This window comes from Eucyclogobius newberryi, unplaced genomic scaffold (genome assembly GCF_026437365.1).
Source record: "Eucyclogobius newberryi isolate DKJ021-1_F unplaced genomic scaffold, fEucNew1.0.hap1 SCAF_10, whole genome shotgun sequence".
Classification (NCBI taxonomy): domain Eukaryota; kingdom Metazoa; phylum Chordata; class Actinopteri; order Gobiiformes; family Gobiidae; genus Eucyclogobius; species Eucyclogobius newberryi.
Genome location: NW_027315724.1, coordinates 37,596,425 through 37,613,748, shown reverse-complemented (window position 1 = coordinate 37,613,748; position 17,324 = coordinate 37,596,425). Strand labels below are relative to the sequence as shown.

Here is a 17,324-nt window from a genome sequence, read left to right as displayed (position 1 = left end):
ATTAGTCCAGATGAGGGTCACTGCATGTTGTGTCCAGTTGAGGGTCACTGCAGGTTGTGTCCAGATGAGGGTCACTGCATGTTGTGTCCAGATGAGGGTCACTGCAGGTTGTGTCCAGATGAGGATCACAGCAGGTTGTGTCCAGATGAGGGTCACAGCATGTTGTGTCCAGATGAGGATCACAGCAGGTTGTGTCCAGATGAGGGTCACTGCATGTTGTGTCCAGATGAGGGTCACTGCATGTTGTGTCCAGATGAGGATCACAGCAGGTTGTGTCCAGATGAGGGTCACTGCAGGTTGTGTCCAGATGAGGGTCACTGCAGGTTCTGTCCAGATGAGGATCACTGCAGGTTCTGTCCAGATGACGGTCACTGCATGTTGTGTCCAGATGAGGGTCACTGCAGGTTGTGTCCAGATGAGGGTCACTGCAGGTTGTGTCCAGATGAGGGTCACTGCATGTTGTGTCCAGATGAGGGTCACTGCATGTTGTGTCCAGATGAGGGTCACTGCAGGTTGTGTCCAGATGACGGTCACTGCATGTTGTGTCCAGATGAGGGTCACTGCAGGTTCTGTCCAGATGAGGGTCACTGCAGGTTGTGTCCAGATGAGGGTCACTGCATGTTGTGTCCAGATGAGGGTCACTGCAGGTTCTGTCCAGATGAGGGTCACTGCAGGTTCTGTCCAGATGACGGTCACTGCATGTTGTGTCCAGATGAGGGTCACTGCATGTTGTGTCCAGATGAGGGTCACTGCATGTTGTGTCCAGATGAGGGTCACTGCAGGTTCTGTCCAGATGAGGGTCACTGCATGTTGTGTCCAGATGAGGGTCACTGCAGGTTGTGTCCAGATGAGGGTCACTGCATGTTGTGTCCAGATGAGGGTCACTGCAGGTTGTGTCCAGATGAGGGTCACTGCAGGTTGTGTCCAGATGAGGGTCACTGCATGTTGTGTCCAGATGAGGGTCACTGCATGTTGTGTCCAGATGAGGGTCACTGCAGGTTCTGTCCAGATGAGGGTCACTGCAGGTTCTGTCCAGATGACGGTCACTGCATGTTGTGTCCAGATGAGGGTCACTGCATGTTGTGTCCAGATGAGGGTCACTGCAGGTTCTGTCCAGATGAGGGTCACTGCATGTTGTGTCCAGATGAGGGTCACTGCAGGTTGTGTCCAGATGAGGGTCACTGCATGTTGTGTCCAGATGAGGGTCACTGCAGGTTGTGTCCAGATGAGGGTCACTGCAGGTTGTGTCCAGATGAGGGTCACTGCATGTTGTGTCCAGATGACGGTCACTGCATGTTGTGTCCAGATGAGGGTCACTGCAGGTTCTGTCCAGATGAGGGTCACTGCATGTTGTGTCCAGATGAGGGTCACTGCAGGTTCTGTCCAGATGAGGGTCACTGCAGGTTCTGTCCAGATGACGGTCACTGCATGTTGTGTCCAGATGAGGGTCACTGCATGTTGTGTCCAGATGAGGGTCACTGCAGGTTCTGTCCAGATGAGGGTCACTGCATGTTGTGTCCAGATGAGGGTCACTGCAGGTTGTGTCCAGATGAGGGTCACTGCATGTTGTGTCCAGATGAGGGTCACTGCAGGTTGTGTCCAGATGAGGGTCACTGCATGTTGTGTCCAGATGACGGTCACTGCATGTTGTGTCCAGATGAGGGTCACTGCAGGTTGTGTCCAGATGACGGTCACTGCATGTTGTGTCCAGATGAGGGTCACTGCAGGTTCTGTCCAGATGAGGGTCACTGCAGGTTCTGTCCAGATGAGGGTCACTGCAGGTTCTGTCCAGATGAGGGTCACTGCAGGTTGTGTCCAGATGACGGTCACTGCATGTTGTGTCCAGATGAGGGTCACTGCAGGTTGTGTCCAGATGAGGGTCACTGCAGGTTCTGTCCAGATGAGGGTCACTGCAGGTTGTGTCCAGATGAGGGTCACTGCAGGTTCTGTCCAGATGAGGGTCACTGCATGTTGTGTCCAGTTGAGGGTCACTGCATGTTGTGTCCAGATGAGGGTCACTGCATGTTGTGTCCAGATGAGGGTCACTGCAGGTTGTGTCCAGATGAGGGTCACTGCAGGTTCTGTCCAGATGAGGGTCACTGCATGTTGTGTCCAGCTGCAGATGTTCTGACCGTGTGTGTGTTGCAGCTGCAGGACGCCTTCAGCCCGGACTCGGACTCCCCGTCTCCTCTGGTTCCTCCGGGGCATCTGACGCAGACGGGACGAGGAGCTAAAGCCTCGCAGACTCCTCCCATGTCCAGGAAACTGCTCCAGCTTTTCCCAAACTTCCAGACTCTGTCCAGGAGCAAGAGCCACGAGTCCCAGCTGGCCAACCGCATCGAGGAGCCCCAAAACCCCAAGTGAGAGACCATGTGACCGTGTGACCGTGAGACCGTGTGACCGTGAGACCATGTGACCATGAGACCATGAGACCATTTGACCGTGAGACCGTGAGACCATGAGACCATGAGACCATGTGACCATGAGACCGTGTCACCGTGAGACCATGTGACCATGAGACCATGAGACCATGAGACCATGTGACCATGAGACCATAAGACCATGTGACCATGAGACCATGAGACCGTGTGACCGTGAGACCATGTGACCATGAGACCATAAGACCATGTGACCATGAGACCATAAGACCATGTGACCATGAGACCATGAGACCGTGTGACCGTGAGACCATGTGACCATGAGACCATGAGACCATGAGACCATGTGACCATGAGACCATGAGACCATGAGACCATGAGACCGTGTGACCGTGTCACCGTGAGACCATGTGACCATGAGACCATGAGACCATGAGACCATGTGACCATGAGACCATGAGACCATGTGACCGTGTCACCGTGAGACCATGTGACCATGAGACCATGAGACCATGTGACCATGAGACCATAAGACCGTGTGACCGTGTGAACGTGAGACCGTGTGACCGTGAGACCGTGTGGCCATGAGACCATGAGACCATGAGACCATGTGACCATGAGACCATGAGACCATGTGACCATGAGACCATGTGACCCTGAGACCGTGTGACCGTGTGACCATAAGACCGTGTGACTGTGTGACCATGAGACCATGAGACCATGTGACCGTGAGACCGTGTGACCGTGAGACCATGTGACCATGAGACCATGTGACCATGAGACCATGAGACCATGAGACCATGAGACCATGTGACCATGAGACCATGTGGCCATGAGACCATGAGACCATGAGACCATGAGACCATGTGACCATGAGACCATGTGACCATGAGACCATGTGACCATGAGACCATGAGACCATGTGACCATGTGACCATGTGACCATATGACCATGAGACCATGAGACCATATGACCATGAGACCATGTGACCATGAGACCATATGACCATGAGACCATGTGACCATGAGACCATATGACCATGAGACCATGTGACCATGAGACCATGAGACCATGTGACCATGTGACCATGTGACCATGAGACCATATGACCATGAGACCATGTGACCATGAGACCATGAGACCATGTGACCATGAGACCATGTGGCCATGAGACCATGAGACCATATGACCATGAGACCATGTGACCATGTGACAGATGAGGTCCTAAGTGTTCGTTCTGTGTTTGATGCAGAGCGAGTAAGATCAGACCTGTGGCTGCGCTGCAGCTGAACGGATGTGGAACCACCTCAGACGAACCTCGATCTCCACTGTACACACGAACACCCGGACCCTACTACCAACCCGACAGTGAGACTGGTTTAGTCCTGGTTTAGACCTGGTTTAGTCCTGCTTTAGTCCTGGTTTAGTCCTGCTTCAGACCTGGTTTAGTGCTGCTTTAGTCCTGCTTTAGTCCTCTGTGTGTTCCTCAGGTTCTTCTCAGCACAAAGGTTCTCATCACTCTTTGGGTCGGGACTTAGGCCTGACTGTCAATCACAGGTAAATCCATGTTTTCATGTCATTCTGGGGTCATTTCTGCTGCAGACAGCAGAGGGCGCTCCTCGCCTTTATACGCTGGAGACAGAAGTAGTTTTTACAGTGTGTTTCCCAAATAGTGATTATTTTAAGTCAGAAAATGTGACATAATAAGAATTAAAGCAGCGGAAACGCTGGAGCTGTTTTTGCTCCTCGTGTTCAGGAGGATTATAATTATTATTATAATTATTATTATAATAATAATTATTATAATTATTATAATGATAAAATCTTTTGTCTCTTTTAGGTTTTCGACTAAGTCGTGGTTCTCGCAGACGTGTCAAGTTTGTCACAAGAGCGTGATGTTTGGAGTCAAGTGCAAACACTGCAAGTGCGTGACATCTTTATGTCATTATAACAGACATCTTTATGTCATTATTACAGACATCTTTATGTCATTATGACAGACATCTTTATGTCATTATTACAGACATCTTTATGTCATTATTACAGACATCTTTATGTCATTATTACAAACATCTTTATGTCATTATAACAGACATCTTTATGTCATTATTACAGACATCTTTATGTCATTATGACAGACATCTTTATGTCATTATTACAGACATCTTTATGTCATTATTACAGACATCTTTATGTCATTATTACAAACATCTTTATGTCATTATTACAAACATCTTTATGTCATTATTACAAACATCTTTATGTCATTATTACAAACATCTTTATATCATTATTACAAACATCTTTATGTCATTATTACAGACATCTTTATGTCATTATTACAAACATCTTTATGTCATTATTACAGACATCTTTATGTCATTATTACAGACATCTTTATGTCATTATTACAGACATCTTTATGTCATTATTACAGACATCTTTATGTCATTATGACAGACATCTTTATGTCATTATTACAGACATCTTTATGTCATTATTACAGACATCTTTATGTCATTATTACAGACATCTTTATGTCATTATTACAGACATCTTTATGTCATTATTACAAACATCTTTATGTCATTATTACAAACATCTTTATGTCATTATTACAAACATCTTTATGTCATTATTACAAACATCTTTATATCATTATTACAAACATCTTTATGTCATTATTACAGACATCTTTATGTCATTATTACAAACATCTTTATGTCATTATTACAGACATCTTTATGTCATTATTACAGACATCTTTATGTCATTATTACAGACATCTTTATGTCATTATTACAGACATCTTTATGTCATTATTACAGACATCTTTATGTCATTATTACAGACATCTTTATGTCATTATTACAAACATCTTTATGTCATTATTACAGACATCTTTATGTCATTATTACAGACATCTTTATGTCATTATTACAGACATCGTCATGTCATTATTACAAACATCTTTATGTCATTATTACAGACATCTTTATGTCATTATTACAAACATTGTTATGTCATTATTACAGACATTTTTATGTCATTATTACAAACATCGTTATGTCATTATTACAAACATCTTTATGTCATTATTACAAACATCTTTATGTCATTATTACCATAATTTTTATGTCATTAATACAAACATCTTTATGTCAGTATTGCAAACATCTTTATGTCATTATTACAGACATCTTTATGTCATTATTACAAACATCTTTATGTCATTATTACAAACATCTTTATGTCATTATTACAAACTGAAGCAACAGACGCTGAGAAAAGTCAGGTTTAGACTTTGAATGATACAAATGTTTTGTTCCAGGTTAAAATGCCACAACAGATGCAGCAAAGACGCGCCAACGTGTCGCATCTCCTTCCTCACCTGTAAGTCTGTAGTTCTGTGGCGTCTGTAGTTCTGTGGTGTCTGTAGTTCTGTAGTGTCTGTAGTTCTGTGGTGTCTGTAGTTCTGTAGTGTCTGTAGTTCTGTGGTGTCTCTAGTGTCTGTAGTTCTGTGGTGTCTGTAGTTCTGTAGTGTCTGTAGTTCTGTGGTGTCTGTAGTTCTGTAGTGTCTGTAGTTTTGTGGTGTCTGTAGTTCTGTGGTGTCTGTAGTTCTGTAGTGTCTGTAGTTCTGTGGTGTCTGTAGTTCTGTAGTGTCTGTAGTTCTGTGGTGTCTGTAGTTCTGTAGTGTCTGTAGTTCTGTAGTGTCCGTAGTTCTGTGGTGTCTGTAGTTCTGGTGTGTCTGTAGTTCTGTGGTGTCTGTAGTTCTGTAGTGTCCGTAGTTCTGTGGTGTCTGTAGTTCTGGTGTGTCTGTAGTTCTGTGGTGTCTGTAGTTCTGTAGTGTCTGTAGTTCTGTAGTGTCAGTAGTTCTGTGGTGTCTGTAGTTCTGTGGTGTCTGTAGTTCTGTGGTGTCTGTAGTTCTGTAGTGTCTGTAGTTCTGTGGTGTCTGTAGTTCTGTGGTGTCTGTAGTTCTGTGGTGTCCGTAGTTCTGTGGTGTCTGTAGTTCTGATGTGTCTGTAGTTCTGTAGTGTCTGTAATTCTGGTGTGTCTGTAGTTCTGTGGTGTCTGTAGTTCTGTGGTGTCTGTAGTTCTGTGGTGTCTGTAGTTCTGTGGTGTCCGTAGTTCTGTGGTGTCTGTAGTTCTGATGTGTCTGTAGTTCTGTAGTGTCTGTAATTCTGGTGTGTCTGTAGTTCTGTGGTGTCTGTAGTTCTGTGGTGTCTGTAGTTCTGATGTGTCTGTAGTTCTGGTGTGTCTGTAGTTCTGTGGTGTCTGTAGTTCTGTGGTGTCCGTAGTTCTGTGGTGTCTGTAGTTCTGATGTGTCTGTAGTTCTGTAGTGTCTGTAATTCTGGTGTGTCTGTAGTTCTGTGGTGTCTGTAGTTCTGTGATGTCTGTAGTTCTGATGTGTCTGTAGTTCTGGTGTGTCTGTAGTTCTGTGGTGTCCGTAGTTCTGTGGTGTCTGTAGTTCTGTGGTGTCTGTAGTTCTGGTGTGCCTGTAGTTCTGTGGTGTCTGTAGTTCTGTGGTGTCTGTAGTTCTGGTGTGTCTGTAGTTCTGTGGTGTCCGTAGTTCTGGTGTGTCTGTAGTTCTGTAGTGTCTGTAGTTCTGTGGTGTCTGTAGATCTGTGGTGTCTGTAGTTCTGTGGTGTCTGTAGTTCTGTAGTGTCTGTAGTTCTGTGGTGTCTGTAGTTCTGTGGTGTCTGTAGTTCTGTGGTGTCTGTAGTTCTGTAGTGTCTGTAGTTCTGTGGTGTCTGTAGTTCTGTGGTGTCTGTAGTTCTGGTGTGTCTGTAGTTCTGTGGTGTCCGTAGTTCTGTGGTGTCTGTAGTTCTGTGGTGTCCGTAGTTCTGTGGTGTCTGTAGTTCTGTGGTGTCTGTAGTTCTGGTGTGTCTGTAGTTCTGTGGTGTCTGTAGTTCTGTGGTGTCTGTAGTTCTGTAGTGTCTGTAGTTCTGTGGTGTCCGTAGTTCTGTGGTGTCCGTAGTTCTGTGGTGTCTGTAGTTCTGTGGTGTCTGTAGTTCTGTGGTGTCTGTAGTTCTGGTGTGTCTGTAGTTCTGTGGTGTCTGTAGTTCTGTGGTGTCTGTAGTTCTGTGGTGTCCGTAGTTCTGTGGTGTCTGTAGTTCTGTGGTGTCTGTAGTTCTGTGGTGTCTGTAGTTCTGGTGTGTCTGTAGTTCTGTGGTGTCTGTAGTTCTGTGGTGTCTGTAGTTCTGTGGTGTCTGTAGTTCTGTAGTGTCTGTAGTTCTGTAGTGTCTGTAGTTCTGTGGTGTCTGTAGTTCTGTGGTGTCTGTAGTTCTGGTGTGTCTGTAGTTCTGTGGTGTCTGTAGTTCTGTGGTGTCTGTAGTTCTGGTGTGTCTGTAGTTCTGTGGTGTCTGTAGTTCTGTGGTGTCTGTAGTTCTGTGGTGTCTGTAGTTCTGGTGTGTCTGTAGTTCTGTGGTGTCTGTAGTTCTGTGGTGTCCGTAGTTCTGATGTGTTTGTAGTTCTGTAGTGTCTGTAGTTCTGGTGTGTCTGTAGTTCTGTGGTGTCTGTAGTTCTGTGGTGTCCGTAGTTCTGATGTGTTTGTAGTTCTGTAGTGTCTGTAGTTCTGGTGTGTCCGTAGTTCTGTGGTGTCTGTAGTTCTGTGGTGTCCGTAGTTCTGGTGTGTCTGTAGTTCTGTGGTGTCTGTAGTTCTGTGGTGTCTGTAGTTCTGGTGTGTCTGTAGTTCTGTGGTGTCTGTAGTTCTGTGGTGTCTGTAGTTCTGTGGTGTCTGTAGTTCTGTGGTGTCTGTAGTTCTGGTGTGTCTGTAGTTCTGGTGTCTGTAGTTCTGGTGTGTCTGTAGTTCTGTGGTGTTCGTAGTTCTGGTGTGTCTGTAGTTCTGTGGTGTCTGTAGATATGTGGTGTCCGTAGTTCTGTGGTGTCTGTAGTTCTGTAGTGTCTGTAGTTCTGTGGTGTCTGTAGTTCTGTGGTGTCCGTAGTTCTGTGGTGTCTGTAGTTCTGATGTGTCTGTAGTTCTGTAGTGTCTGTAATTCTGGTGTGTCTGTAGTTCTGTGGTGTCTGTAGTTCTGTGGTGTCTGTAGTTCTGATGTGTCTGTAGTTCTGGTGTGTCTGTAGTTCTGTGGTGTCCGTAGTTCTGTGGTGTCTGTAGTTCTGTGGTGTCTGTAGTTCTGGTGTGCCTGTAGTTCTGTGGTGTCTGTAGTTCTGTGGTGTCCGTAGTTCTGGTGTGTCTGTAGTTCTGTGGTGTCTGTAGTTCTGGTGTGCCTGTAGTTCTGTGGTGTCTGTAGTTCTGTGGTGTCTGTAGTTCTGTGGTGTCCGTAGTTCTGTGGTGTCTGTAGTTCTGTGGTGTCTGTAGTTCTGTGGTGTCTGTAGTTCTGGTGTGTCTGTAGTTCTGTGGTGTCTGTAGTTCTGTGGTGTCTGTAGTTCTGTGGTGTCTGTAGTTCTGTAGTGTCTGTAGTTCTGTAGTGTCTGTAGTTCTGTGGTGTCTGTAGTTCTGTGGTGTCTGTAGTTCTGGTGTGTCTGTAGTTCTGTGGTGTCTGTAGTTCTGTGGTGTCTGTAGTTCTGGTGTGTCTGTAGTTCTGTGGTGTCTGTAGTTCTGTGGTGTCTGTAGTTCTGTGGTGTCTGTAGTTCTGGTGTGTCTGTAGTTCTGTGGTGTCTGTAGTTCTGTGGTGTCCGTAGTTCTGATGTGTTTGTAGTTCTGTAGTGTCTGTAGTTCTGGTGTGTCTGTAGTTCTGTGGTGTCTGTAGTTCTGTGGTGTCCGTAGTTCTGATCTGTTTGTAGTTCTGTAGTGTCTGTAGTTCTGGTGTGTCCGTAGTTCTGTGGTGTCTGTAGTTCTGTGGTGTCCGTAGTTCTGGTGTGTCTGTAGTTCTGTGGTGTCTGTAGTTCTGTGGTGTCTGTAGTTCTGGTGTGTCTGTAGTTCTGTGGTGTCTGTAGTTCTGTGGTGTCTGTAGTTCTGTGGTGTCTGTAGTTCTGGTGTGTCTGTAGTTCTGTGGTGTCTGTAGTTCTGTGGTGTCTGTAGTTCTGTGGTGTCTGTAGTTCTGGTGTCTGTAGTTCTGGTGTGTCTGTAGTTCTGTGGTGTCCGTAGTTCTGGTGTGTCTGTAGTTCTGTGGTGTCTGTAGATATGTGGTGTCCGTAGTTCTGTGGTGTCTGTAGTTCTGTGGTGTCTGTAGTTCTGTGGTGTCTGTAGTTCTGGTGTGTCTGTAGTTCTGTGGTGTCTGTAGTTCTGTGGTGTCTGTAGTTCTGGTGTGTCTGTAGTTCTGTGGTGTCCGTAGTTCTGATGTGTTTGTAGTTCTGTAGTGTCTGTAGTTCTGGTGTGTCTGTATTTCTGTGGTGTCCGTAGTTCTGTGGTGTCTGTAGTTCTGTGGTGTCTGTAGTTCTGTGGTGTCCGTAGTTCTGGTGTGTCTGTAGTTCTGTGGTGTCCGTAGTTCTGGTGTGTCTGTAGTTCTGTGGTGTCTGTAGTTCTGTGGTGTCCGTAATTCTGTGGTGTCTGTAGTTCTGTGGTGTCCGTAGTTCTGGTGTGTCTGTAGTTCTGTGGTGTCTGTAGTTCTGTGGTGTCTGTAGTTCTGGTGTGTCTGTAGTTCTGTGGTGTCTGTAGTTCTGTGGTGTCTGTAGTTCTGTGGTGTCTGTAGTTCTGGTGTGTCTGTAGTTCTGTGGTGTCTGTAGTTCTGTGGTGTCCGTAGTTCTGATGTGTTTGTAGTTCTGTAGTGTCTGTAGTTCTGGTGTGTCTGTATTTCTGTGGTGTCTGTAGTTCTGTGGTGTCCGTAGTTCTGGTGTGTCTGTATTTCTGTGGTGTCTGTAGTTCTGTGGTGTCTGTAGTTCTGGTGTGTCTGTAGTTCTGGTGTGTCTGTAGTTCTGTGGTGTCTGTAGTTCTGTGGTGTCTGTAGTTCTGTGGTGTCTGTAGTTCTGGTGTGTCTGTAGTTCTGTGGTGTCTGTAGTTCTGTGGTGTCTGTAGTTCTGGTGTGTCTGTAGTTCTGTAGTGTCTGTAGTTCTGTGGTGTCTGTAGTTCTGGTGTCTGTAGTTCTGGTGTGTCTGTAGTTCTGTGGTGTCTGTAGTTCTGTGGTGTCCGTAGTTCTGGTGTGTCTGTAGTTCTGTGGTGTCTGTAGTTCTGTGGTGTCTGTAGTTCTGTGGTGTCCGTAGTTCTGGTGTGTCTGTAGTTCTGTGGTGTCTGTAGATCTGTGGTGTCCGTAGTTCTGTGGTGTCTGTAGTTCTGTAGTGTCTGTAGTTCTGGTGTGTCTGTAGTTCTGTGGTGTCCGTAGTTCTGTGGTGTCCGTAGTTCTGTGGTGTCCGTAGTTCTGTGGTGTCTGTAGTTCTGTGGTGTCTGTAGTTCTGTGGTGTCTGTAGTTCTGTGGTGTCCGTAGTTCTGGTGTGTCCGTAGTTCTGTGGTGTCTGTAGTTCTGTGGTGTCTGTAGTTCTGGTGTGTCTGTAGTTCTGTGGTGTCTGTAGTTCTGTGGTGTCCGTAGTTCTGATGTGTTTGTAGTTCTGTAGTGTCTGTAGTTCTGGTGTGTCTGTATTTCTGTGGTGTCTGTAGTTCTGTGGTGTCCGTAGTTCTGTGGTGTCTGTAGTTCTGTGGTGTCTGTAGTTCTGTGGTGTCCGTAGTTCTGGTGTGTCTGTAGTTCTGTGGTGTCCGTAGTTCTGGTGTGTCTGTAGTTCTGTGGTGTCTGTAGTTCTGTGGTGTCCGTAATTCTGTGGTGTCTGTAGTTCTGTGGTGTCCGTAGTTCTGTGGTGTCCGTAGTTCTGTGGTGTCCGTAGTTCTGGTGTGTCTGTAGTTCTGTGGTGTCTGTAGTTCTGTGGTGTCTGTAGTTCTGGTGTGTCTGTAGTTCTGTGGTGTCTGTAGTTCTGTGGTGTCTGTAGTTCTGGTGTGTCTGTAGTTCTGTGGTGTCTGTAGTTCTGTGGTGTCTGTAGTTCTGTGGTGTCTGTAGTTCTGGTGTGTCTGTAGTTCTGTGGTGTCTGTAGTTCTGTGGTGTCCGTAGTTCTGATGTGTTTGTAGTTCTGTAGTGTCTGTAGTTCTGGTGTGTCTGTAGTTCTGTGGTGTCTGTAGTTCTGTGGTGTCCGTAGTTCTGATGTGTTTGTAGTTCTGTAGTGTCTGTAGTTCTGGTGTGTCTGTAGTTCTGTGGTGTCTGTAGTTCTGTGGTGTCCGTAGTTCTGTGGTGTCTGTAGTTCTGTGGTGTCTGTAGTTCTGTGGTGTCCGTAGTTCTGTGGTGTCTGTAGTTCTGTGGTGTCTGTAGTTCTGTGGTGTCTGTAGTTCTGTGGTGTCCGTAGTTCTGGTGTGTCTGTAGTTCTGTGGTGTCTGTAGTTCTGGTGTGGTCCTCAGGTGGCGCTGGCGTTCTCACATGTTTGAATTCACATGTTTTTAGAGTTGTTTCTTTTAAAGTGTTTATTAAGCAGTGAAGCAGTGACCTGACCCCTGACCCCTGACCCCTGACCCCTGATCTCTGACCTCTGACCTGACCTCTGACCTCTGGTGTATGGTTTCAGTACCACAGATGCGGAGAGCAGAGTCGGTGCCGTCGGACATAAACAATCGAATCGACCGAGCGGTGGAGCTGCCCGTTCACTTCGGCACGCTGCCCAAAGCTGTGGTCAGAAGGGTGAGTGTGGTCTCCATTCAATTACAACCATGTATTTTATATATATATTTATATATAAATATGTGTTCGACATAAGGCGCTGATACAGCTGGCAGCCCGGTGTAAACGCTCTCTCTTCTTTCTCACACTTATTGTGCTTTATCTCCTATATTTTGTAAATATAGTTGGTATATTTTTTCTATTTTACTGTACGATAGGGACACGCGCTGGAATAGTTTTTTAATTCAACTGTTTTTGACTTTTTTCGGCTGGATTTGAGCGTTTTTCGTTGCGTTCGTTGTGTTGTTGTGACGTGAGCTAGCTCCGAGCGAGCCCACCAGCCCCCCCCCCCCCGCGCCCTCCGGCCGCGCTAAAGTACGGCGTGTCGTCGGTACACGTTTATATACACGTTTATATGAAAGAGGAACTTCACGAACGATCGGGACACGCACTGGAATCGCTTTAAATTAACTTGTTTTGACTTTATTCGGCGAGGTCCCTTCAAAATAAAATGACGGAAATAGCGAGCCTCATGCGGTCCCAGAGGATTTATAGGGACAGCAGCGTCTTGATTTTCACAGAGACCTGGTTAACAGCAGAAATGCCAGACTCTATTGTAGGTTTGGACAATTTTCATCTGCTGCGGGCGGACAGAACGAGAGAATCCGGGAAGAAAAGAGGTGGAGGTCTGGCTGTGTATGTGAACACGAGCTGGTCCAAACCCGAACACTGCACAGTGAGGGAGCAGCTATGTAACAAGGATATTGAACTATTGGCTATTGGCATGAGGCCATACTATCTGCCCCGGGAGTTCTCACATGTGATTTTGATCGCAGTCTATGTGGCCCCGTCTGCCAATGCTGAAGATGCTTGTGAAGCACTGCTCTCCTGCACTTGTAGGCTGCAAACACAGCATCCACAGGCTCTCTTCCTCATCTCTGGTGACTTTAACCACGCTTCTCCCTCTTCTGTTCTACCAACATACACCCAGTATGTTACCTGCCCCACCAGAGAGAATAGAACATTGGACTTGTTTTTTGCCAACACCAAGGAGGCTTATTCTTCTTCCCCCCTCCCTCCCCTGGGCAGCTCGGACCACAACCTTGTACATCTGAGGCCTCTGTATGAACCCATCGTGCGCAGGCAGCCTGTGGTGTCCCGTGAGGTGAGGATGTGGTCTGCTGAGAGCGAGGAGGCTCTGAGGGACTGCTTCAGCACCACTGTCTGGACTGAGCTTCATGACCCACATGGGGAGGACATCAACACCATCACAGAGTGCATCACGGACTACATCAACTTCTGTTTTGAGAACATTGTTCCCTCCCGGGCGGTGCAGTGTTTTCCAAACAACAAGCCATGGATAAACCGTGAACTGAAGGCTCTGCTGAAGGAGAAGAAGAGAGCCTTCAGGTCGGGGAACAAGGAGGAGCTGAGGACCGTGCAGAAGGAGCTGAGGAGGAAGATCAGGCAGGCTGAGGCCGGCTACAAGAGGAGGATGGAGGAGCAGCTGCAGCAAAAGAACATTCAGGGAGTGTGGAGGAGCCTGAAAACCATCTCGGGCTTCAAAATCCCCCCTGCCCAGACAGAGGGGGATCTACAGTGGGTGAATGATTTAAATGCTCACTTCTTGAGGTTTGATCGGTCACCTGCCCCTCCCCCTGCACAGCTGCATGCTCCCTCTTCCACAGCTGGACAATGCCCTGCATCTGTTCCTCTTCGCTTATCTGCCCCGGACCATCAGCTCCCCACTTCGCCTGGACTCACCCATCCCCCCAGCACACGGTCCCCCTGCCAACCACTGACTGTCACAGCAGCACAGGTGAGGAGTGAGCTGAAGAGGATTAAAGTGAGGAAGGCAGCAGGACCTGATGGCATCAGCCCCAGGCTCCTTAAGTCCTGGAGTTATGGAGCATGTCTTCAACATGAGCCTGAAGCTGAGGGTGGTACCACAGGTCTGGAAGACCTCCTGTCTGGTACCTGTGCCTAAGACACCGCGCCCCAAAGACCTCAACAGCTTCAGGCCAGTGGCTCTCACGTCCCACCTGATGAAGACACTGGAGCGGCTGGTCCTGGACCACCTCCGCTCCACCGTGAGCTCAGCCATGGACCCGCTGCAGTTTGCATATCGGTCTGGCATCGGAGTGGAGGACGCCGTCATCTCCCTGCACCGCTCTCTCTCTCACCTGGAAAAGCCTGGCAGCTCTGTGAGGATTCTGTTCTTCGATCTTTCCAGCACCTTCAACACCATCAGCTCCTGAGGGACAAGCTGGAGACGGCTGGTGTGGAGTATGACCTGGCAGAGTGGATCCTGGACTACCTCACTGACCGACCCCAGTTTGTGAGAGCACGGGACTGTGTGTCTGACACTCGGACCTGCAGTGTGGGGGCGCCCCAGGGCACTGTCCTCGCGCCCTTTCTCTTCACCCTTTACACTGCAGACTTCAGACATGACACGGACAGCTGTGTCCTGCAGAAGTTCTCTGACGACTCTGCCATCATCGGACTCATCACGGACGACGATGACGCGGAGTACAGAGGACTGGCGCAGGACTTTGTGGACTGGTGTCAGCGGAACCACCTCCTCATCAACGCGGGGAAGACCAAGGAGATGGTGGTGGATTTCCGCAGACGCCACCCCACTGCCCCCTCACCAGTGAACATCCAGGGACGGGACATTGAGAGAGTGGACTCATACAAGTACCTGGGTGTTCATCTGAACCACAAACTGGACTGGACTCATAACACAGACGCACTGTACAGGAAGAGCCAGAGTCGGCTCTACCTCCTGAGGAGACTCAGGTCTTTTGGAGTGACAGGGCCACTCCTGAAGGCCTTCTCTGACTCTGTGGTGGCATCAGCCCTCCTGTAGGTGTGGCCTGCTGGAGCAGCAGCATCACAGAGAGGGAGAGGAGGAAGCTGGACAGAGTCATCAAGAAGTCCAGCACCGTCCTGGGCTGTGCTCTGGACTCGGTGCAGGAGGTGGGGGACAGGAGGGTCTTCACATCTATGCTGGACCATGAGTGTCGCCCCCTGCAGGACACTCTGTCCGCTCTGGAGAGCAGCTTCAGTGAGAGACTGATCCACCCTCGATGTGTGAAGGAAAGGTTCCGTAGGTCTTTCCTTCCTGCTGCTGTCAGACTTTATAACAAAAACTGTTAGTACTGAACACTCGCAATACTGACCTAACCTAATACTGATGTGCAATTCTGTCATATGTGCAATTACTGTGCAATTACTGTGCAATTACTGTGAAATTCATGTGCAACCTATGTGCTGTCGTGACACATATTCATGTGCAATTACTGTCGGGATCACATGCAATGGTATTTATGTATTTATTTATTTGTCTATGGGAGTTTTTATTTATTTATGGGAGATCTTCTACTGAAAGTGTTTTTCAGACTTCCTATAAGTGATCTGTTCTTCTGGATCTACCTCTGTATCTACCTGCGTTGCACCAATGAAATTTCCCCATGTGGGACAATAAAGGAATATCTTATCTTACCTGTGGTCAGGACTTGCCTTTGGCCTCGTCTCACTTGGACTCGAGCAGTAACGCGTCTTCAGCCACGTCGTCCGCTCCGTCGTCGCCGCACTATCACCAGAACAGCCCCCACAGTGCCACGCCCCCAAACGCATCACCAGGACACGCCTCCAGGGACCAGCGCTTCAACTTCCCAGGTTTGTGAACGTTTAAAGACGAGATGTTCTAACGTCTGTTGGACTGACATCATGTCGCTATCGATTATAAATGAATCAAATCTGATCCAACACGAAAGAAACAAAAAGAACTAAACGATGGTCTTAATTACAAACGATCCAACTTAGTAAAATGTGGATATATAGAAAACGTTTTAAGGTCATTATTTCTTTCTCATTGTTCGATGTCAACGAAATGTCTTTTTCCCACAGAACTCCCCGAACCAGCCGCAGCTCTAAACTCTGCCCACTTCACTTCCGGGTGAGACGCGGCGTTCCGGATGAAAGATTAAAGACGCACTTTGGCATTAGAAGTTACAGATGATTTCATGTTTCAGAGCGAGCGCTGCAGACGTGACGGCAGAAGCTCCTGAGCAGGTCTGTGGAGCGTGAGCGAGTTCTGAATCCACCGTTTGTTCGCTCAAAAACTGTCTCGAAATCTGACCCGCGACTGCACGTGAACATGCGGGACGTTCTCAAACACACGACCAAAGAGAAATATACGGATCACAAAGGCGAGCAGCGCGGGTCATGAACATCGACAGGATGAAGACGCGCTGAACACAAGCGGCTCCCGATTGGTCCAAAGTCTGTTTCCAAATTGAGTCTTGTCGGCGTTCTCGTTTATTAATGGTTGTCAGTACAATTCTAATACAGAGATAACAGAGCTCTTACCTTTCTAGTGCAGTTTTAATACCATTAAGTAAAGTTAATATGTTTGGTATTCCCTTCAGTCTGAATGTTTTTAGTTTTAATTTTCCTCGAGTGCAGTTTGTGTCCTCCGTGTTTTTTTGATTTATTTTTCCCCGTCGTGAAAAGTACGCTCCAAATATCCAAATCCAGTCAAAAGGATTTATATTTATAGATATATATTAACAATAATGATAATATAATACTACGTAACATAATATAGTGCTTTTCCTTATTCTGAAATACACTTTACATTTGAGAAACAGAGACAAAAACAATATGTATAAAGTAGTCATTTTGATTTATTGATGTTACAAAACGTTAAATAATTGACCTGTCACTCATATTCAATCAATCGTTGCAATCCTAAGTTTCACAGATTTATTTCTTTTGCCCAACGTTGCGTATCGCGCCGCGAGAGAATCTCAGTTCTCAAAGGTGTATTTTCCCCGTCTCTGACCACCAGGGGGAGGCAGAGGAGTCGTCCGAGCCGGTGGATCCGGAGCAGAGCGAGGACCTGGACGAGGACGGTCTGGACGAGCTGCCGCCGACCAGACGGAGATTCGGAGGGAACATCCACAGGAAGGCCAGTCAGACCAGCGTCTACCTCCAGGAGTGGAACATCCCGTACGAGCAACTGCAGCTGGAGGAGCTCGTGGGGAAGGTACTGCCCCCTGGAGGCCCGGAGGACTCATGTTTGAACCTGTTCTGTCTCGGTCAGCACCAGCATGTAGACGCCATCGGGACGGAAGTTACAAAGTCCAATATGGCGGCCCTCGTTGCGACCCTCGTGGCGGCCCTGGCCCTCGTTGCGACCCTCGTTGCGACCCTTGTGGCGGCCCTCGTTGCGGCCCTCGTGGCGGCCCTGTGGCGGCCCTCGTTGCGACCCTTGTGGCGGCCCTCGTGGCGGCCCTCGTTGCGGCCCTCGTGGCGGCCCAAATCACTTGCGGTTAGAGACAAGGCGTCTTCACCATGGTGCGACACCTGGTGGTGAGGGAGGTACTTTTTCTGTCTCGCAGCGAAATA

General features: G+C 47.6%; 1 protein-coding gene across 4 annotated transcripts in view; it reads left to right on the top strand.

The window, feature by feature from the left end:
* LOC140369104 (kinase suppressor of Ras 1-like) overlaps positions 1-17,324 on the top strand; it is a 62,848-nt gene that overhangs the window by 35,166 nt on the left and 10,358 nt on the right. For all 4 annotated transcript variants that reach the window (XM_072456367.1, XM_072456376.1, XM_072456360.1 and 1 more), the window contains 10 exons: positions 2,149-2,360; positions 3,632-3,747; positions 3,870-3,936; positions 4,220-4,303; positions 5,711-5,772; positions 11,818-11,930; positions 15,425-15,590; positions 15,822-15,870; positions 15,947-15,986; positions 16,765-16,962. In XM_072456367.1, the coding sequence (XP_072312468.1) occupies positions 2,149-2,360; positions 3,632-3,747; positions 3,870-3,936; positions 4,220-4,303; positions 5,711-5,772; positions 11,818-11,930; positions 15,425-15,590; positions 15,822-15,870; positions 15,947-15,986; positions 16,765-16,962 (1,107 nt within the window). The remainder of the gene's footprint in view (positions 1-2,148; positions 2,361-3,631; positions 3,748-3,869; positions 3,937-4,219; positions 4,304-5,710; positions 5,773-11,817; positions 11,931-15,424; positions 15,591-15,821; positions 15,871-15,946; positions 15,987-16,764; positions 16,963-17,324) is intronic.